Consider the following 6,165-nt stretch of genomic DNA (forward strand, 5'->3'; position numbering starts at 1 on the left):
AAAATCCCTCCGTCTCAATACAATAGTCTTGTTTACCATTTTTGTTCGTTCCAAAATAATAGTCTCATTTTCATAAATAACCATATCACCATAAAACTATCCTTATTTTTTCATTATTATTACATAATTATTACTATTTTTTACACTGATATACTCACAATAGCAAAAAAGTCATTTATCTTTACTTTTTATCAACTATCAATATAATATTAATATTTTATAAATTTCGTACTCAACACGACAAGACTATACTTTTGGGACGGAGTAGTAATATTTATAAAAATTGTGCCATAAAAATTTTGAGGGAACAAAACCCAAAATAAAAATGGAAAGAGGAGTAAATTATGAAGTTTGTCTAATATGGGAATCCGACAAAATCCGAATTAATCGGGCAGAGGTTTGGAATTTATTGCAATCATTGACCTACTCATAACTACCATTCTATTCTCCCAAGTAAATTAATTAATTTTTATAAATAAATATTACACCAGATTTAATTAATTTATTTTTAACCTGCCTTTGAAATTTCATCTCAATAAAGACAACTTGTGCTCACTCCAATCATTGGCATTTTTATATTTATATTTATATTTATATTTATTGAATTATTAAATAAAGTAAGGCCTAAGTTAGTGGGCTTTGGCCTAATGATACAAATTATTTAATTAAAATAAATAATAATATTGTGAAATTCGAGGCCCAATTTTTTGTAATTTCAAGTCATTTATACTTTTTATGGAATAAAATATGGTACTATATATTTTATGTAGAATGAAATGGGTAAAAAATTATTGAGTTTTGTTATTTTTTATATTTTTTACGAGTATTGTATTTATTTTATTTTTTTAATAACATATGAGTTAGAAATTACACAATGAGGAAATTAATATATATATATATATACACATACACAATTTACCAATTATTAGTCATTAAAAATATATAAGAATTTCTTTATACTTTTGTTATTTATATTTTATACTTTTATGTATAATATATTAATAATACGTTTGTAATTTATTAAAAATTAAAAATATTTTGAAATTGAGTATAATATTATTTATATCATTGCGTTGGAATGGACCAAAAGTAAAATAAAAAATTAAATTGGGAGTATTATTTTTTAATTTATTTAATTTATTACAGATAATTAAATTTATAATTTTGACTGGACCCTATTAATAATTACCGGTAAAATAAATATTACTATTAAGTGTGAAATTCAAGAAATAGTGTTGGATAATTAGGTGCTGTGGCGTTGAAGGCCCGGCACCCCGGCGATTCCCCCACCGCTTTTAACGGCTAAATGAATATAAAATATTCACAATTTTTTCCAGCACCGGGACTCCCTAACCGAAACAAATCCGCACCGTCTAATGCGTCAACCCCCAGATGTAAACCGCGATAAAACAATCTGGATCCGAACACCAGGATTCCCCCAAAAAGAAAAGAAATGTAATAATATTATTACAATAGTTTATAGAAAAGGTCAAAAGAAGTGGTTTTTCCTTTGTGCCCCTCTATATATATCTATTATTTTTTAATTTTTTTTGTTTTATTTTTATTTTTATTTTATTTTAAATTTTTTAAATTTTTTTCCTATATAACTTAATCCCTACCCTTAGTTGTTTTCCCCTTCCCCTTTCCCTTTGCCCACTTTCCTTTCTGCTCTGTTTCTTCCCTTTTGCCCTTTTGTGCATTATTACAAACCCAAATTTCTGCAGCAATTAATTAATGTCGAAGTTTTTAAGGATTTAGGAATCTTGCTGTGTCCATTTTCGAAGTAATTCGAGCTCAGCTTTAGTGGCAATTTTGCTCTGTTTTGGATAATGGATAAAGATTGCTTTAATGGCGACGGAATTCCGTTGCTAGAATTTCAGACTGCAATGGCAGGTTGGAATGGACTAAATTGCCCCTCCGATTTGTCCTTCTTTACGCCCAGTTCACATTTCGACGCCTCCTTTACCTCAATTGCCCCTCCGCCGCCGCCGCCGTTCATCGGAAAATTGGGCGCCGCCGAGAACGGCGGCGGCGAGTCCAATTTCACGGCGGGTTTGATAAACCCTAGTCTGGGAAATTCAGCGCCGCCGGTCCTTCCGCCGCCGCCGCCGCCGATTCCGGCGGATCCGGGGTTTATTGAGAGGGCGGCGAAATTCTCCTGCTTCGGCAGCCGGAGTTTTAACGGCAGAGCGTCGCCGATCCGGAATTCCCGGTCGCCGGCGGCGCCATTAATGCACGATTCGAAGCTTCCTCGAGTTTCGAGCAGCCCCGCGCTGAAGCCCACCGGATCGCCGCCGCTGATCGACGGCGCCACCGTGTCCGTCTCCGACAAGAAATTGGCGGCGTCCGGCGCCGACTCCAACGAGGAATCCTCCGTCTCCGAACAGCAAATCGAAACACTTTCAAAGAATCCAAATCAAAATCAGATCGCGAATTCTCGCAAAAGGAAATCCCCCCTCAAGGTACAGTGTGTCTTACTCGTTAGATTTTGGTTTTCTATTTAAATAATTATTTGAGTGATATAAATATATATTTATGTGATATTTTTAATATAAATTTTAATTTTAGTTAATATTATAATAAATAAAAAATACATACGGCTTTCGTCCTATTTAAAAATTATTATTTTTTATTTTTATTTATTTTAAAATAAAATTATTATTTACTAATTTAATAATGGTACTATTTATTTAATATAATAAATACTATTATAATTTATAATAGATTGTATTAATTATTACTTTTTTAAATATAATTTAATATAATATTAATATTAAAAAATTTATATGTAAAATTAAGAATGTCCCAATCAATTTATTCATTTCAATTTCCAGAGCGGCGCCGACGAAATTGGCGCCGGAAAACGGTCGAAGCCGACGCCAACATTGTCGAACAACGACGATAACAAAATTAACTCAAAAAAGACGACAGCGGCGACAGCTGAGCCTCCAAAGGATTACATTCATGTCCGAGCAAGACGAGGCCAGGCAACTGACAGCCACAGCCTCGCCGAAAGGGTATAATTTTAAAAATGACCGTCAGATCTACAAATTTAAATTAATAGCATTAATTACATTACTTACATTACCCTTGTCTTCTAGCTAATTAATGCTGTCTCGATTCTTAATTACAGGTCAGGCGAGAGAAGATCAGCGAGCGGATGAAGCTTCTGCAGGATCTCGTCCCGGGTTGCAATAAGGTAATTATTACTGATAATTATCCATTTTTAACCGTTCAATTCGAAAAAATTAAGGTTTGATTAATTTAAGGTTTGATTGTTTAAGGTTACTGGGAAAGCATTGATGCTGGATGAAATCATAAATTATGTTCAGTCATTACAGCGCCAGGTTGAGGTAATTAATTACTTCTTTAGTCCCACTTAATTTCTCTCATTTTTTATTTTTTGTCATTTTTTTTAAAAATATAATTATACATTTTAATCGCATTTTAAAATTCATAATTTATAATTTTTTATTTTAATTAAATTATTTTAATTTTAAATATAATTATTTTCATCAATATCTATCTTAATGATTTACTAATTACCTAAATTAGCTGAAAGAGATGGAGTAGTTTTTTAAAAATAATCTTTTTTAGATTATTTAATTTTCGATTGATTATCCAATTTTGTGTCTGATGTTACAGTTTTTGTCGATGAAATTGGCATCAGTGAATCCAAGCCTCGATTTCAACATGGAATCTCTTATCTGCAAGGATGTGAGTAGTAATTAATGATTCGACCACATTAATTTCTCAGAACGGATAGTGTTCTTAATTACAAATATATGTATGTGTACAGATGTTTCAGCAGCAATTGTACACATCGGCGGCGGCGGAGGTACCACACTACCAGCAAAACGTACAACCGCAAATGCACGACGCCGCAAGGGGTCCTCCCGACGCTTCTCTTCCGTCAAGACTCAATTTTTCTCCACTTCATGATCATAACAGTCAATTTACTGAAAATTTCCCTCAGGTAAATGTTAGTAAATTTTTATGATTTGCTTTTTTTTTTATTTACCAAAATTACTGTTTTCATTTTTATTTTTTTTTAAAAAAAAGTAGTAATAATTTTGATGGGTAAATAAACAAACAGTTCCCTGGTGGATTATTGAGTGAAGACGATTTGCAAAGCATTGTGCAGATGGGGTTTCTTCAGAACCCTCTTCCCAATTTCACTGCTGGTAATAATTTTGCATATTGATTTGTCTATTTAGATAAAAAAAAAAATTCTATTTTTTTTAAAAAATAGAAAAATACTTCTTCCTAGGTAAAGTCATATCTTATTGATCGGGTACAATTTTTTTAAAATATAAATAAAAAATAAAAACTTATTTTTTTATGGTAAATAAAAAGTAAAAGTTATATTATTTTTTTTTTTCTAATAGTAATAGTTAATGTGATATTTTAGAAATTTTGTTGTTGATGAATAATTCAAAATAAACTTTAAAAGCTTGCTCATTCTATTTTTTATTATTTAGTTTTCATAATTTTTATATAAAATATTTTATCTGTCATCAAAACTTATGCCCGAATAATCTTGCAATAAAAATATTGTATATTTATTAAAAATTATGTGGAGTAAATAATATTAATTTTTAATTTAAAATCATAAATGAACAAATCCAATTTCGTAGCTATTCTAATTATAATATTTAAACATTCATTTTTCACAATTTTTTCCACAAACACCAACTTTCCTAACTACCTTCATTTTATGTTATAGTCAAATTTTTTTTATTAATATTATATTATATTCATTAAAATATATATTCTAAATACTCCATCATCCGTCCCAAAAGTATAATTTTGTTAGGTTGGATACGAGATTTAAAAAATATTAATATTATATTGGTAGTTGGTAAAAAGTAAGAATAAATGATTTTTTTGCCTTTGTGAGTATATTAATGTAAAAAGTAATGTCAATGGTGTAATAATAATGAAAAAGTTAAGAATAATTTTATGGTGATATGATTATTTATAAAAATGAGACTATTGTTTTTGGACGGACAAAAATAGTAAACAAGACTATTATATTGGAACGGAGGGAATATTATAAATTGCATTTTTTAGATGAAGCTAGTGTATATATATGATTTGTCTCTATATGTGTATGTAATATTCTTACAGGGTGGATTAATTGTGGATTATTGTTTAATTTTTTTGCAGTTCCAAATATGAAAGTTGAAAGGTGATTTTGTTGGCTGATATCAAAGGAAGAGATTTATATTATATATATATATATATAATAAATTTATATATATGTCATTCTTCTGTATATATAAATATATAAATTATTGTAATATTATTATTATATATATATATATATATTTTTTTTTTTTAAAGTGAGAGTTTTTTAGTTCACCTGCAGCAGCCAAGCTGGATGAAGAATTATTCTAATTCCCCAACTCACAATTAGTTGCAAGAATCAAGATTATGATTATTACTATTATTTTGGTTTTTTATTTTATTTAAATTTTTGGAGGACTTTTTTTTTTTTTTTTCCTTGTAATATTTTTTCCCCCTTTTGGGTAGAAGTTTGTAATTTGTAATATATAAAGTTGTAAGATATATGAATATATAATATTATCTCTCATGATTATCATTATTACATCCCTTGATTATGGGTGTCATTAATTTATATACTTTTAAAAAAATTATAAATTGTATAATATAGAAAAATTAATATAATATTATATATTTTTATATTTTGTGCATTTCTTCTATGAATTGAGATTCTTGAATGATGGAAGATTTATTGCAAATCTTTGAATATTGTGGGATTTATGAATATAGTTGGGAAAATTTATATATAAATGTTAGTGATAGTAATATTATTTTATTAATTTTAATTTAAATATTTAGGGTGGCGGTGGTTATGATGGGTACTTATGTTGTAAACAGCTGTCTAAGTGGGACTACTATGATCTTTAAAAAGTCTTAATAGAAATGATATAAATGGCTACTAAAAGTTATTATTATTTATTTATTTATTTTTAGAAAATAATTATAATGACTTTTATTTTAATTTTTTTAATTGAAGTAATTAATAATTAAGAATGGGTTTTTGTTGGAGTCAATCATGATCTCTGCCATATTTCAAGGCGGCCCCCTTTTCAGTAATTTTTTATATTGAGGTCCAGGGACCACAGATCCAACTAGTAA

At 28.9% G+C, this 6,165-nt stretch overlaps 1 protein-coding gene across 1 annotated transcript; it reads left to right on the forward strand.

Moving 5' to 3' along the window:
- Positions 1 to 1,637: 1,637 nt before the first annotated feature.
- LOC127266699 (transcription factor bHLH78-like) lies at positions 1,638 to 5,516 on the forward strand. The gene is made up of 8 exons (XM_051297052.1): positions 1,638 to 2,462; positions 2,835 to 3,017; positions 3,134 to 3,199; positions 3,285 to 3,353; positions 3,646 to 3,717; positions 3,800 to 3,976; positions 4,097 to 4,184; positions 5,170 to 5,516. The coding sequence occupies exons 1-8, from the start codon at positions 1,830 to 1,832 to the stop codon at positions 5,193 to 5,195; spliced, it is 1,314 nt and encodes a 437-aa protein (XP_051153009.1). The 5' UTR covers positions 1,638 to 1,829; the 3' UTR covers positions 5,196 to 5,516.
- Positions 5,517 to 6,165: the final 649 nt, after the last annotated feature.

Source organism: Andrographis paniculata, unplaced genomic scaffold (assembly GCF_009805555.1).
Source record: "Andrographis paniculata isolate CXL003 unplaced genomic scaffold, ASM980555v1 Contig77END, whole genome shotgun sequence".
Taxonomy (NCBI): domain Eukaryota; kingdom Viridiplantae; phylum Streptophyta; class Magnoliopsida; order Lamiales; family Acanthaceae; genus Andrographis; species Andrographis paniculata.

What these genes read in the sequence shown, in the direction of transcription:
- LOC127266699 (XM_051297052.1), top strand. Translation starts at nt 1,830, where the DNA reads ATGGATAAAGATTGCTTTAATGGCGACGGAATTCCGTTGCTAGAATTT. An exon ending in AAAGGAAATCCCCCCTCAAG is followed by an intron (nt 2,463 to 2,834) that starts GTACAGTGTGTC and finishes TTCAATTTCCAG; the next exon opens with AGCGGCGCCGACGAAATTGG. An exon ending in AATCTCTTATCTGCAAGGAT is followed by an intron (nt 3,718 to 3,799) that starts GTGAGTAGTAAT and finishes GTATGTGTACAG; the next exon opens with ATGTTTCAGCAGCAATTGTA.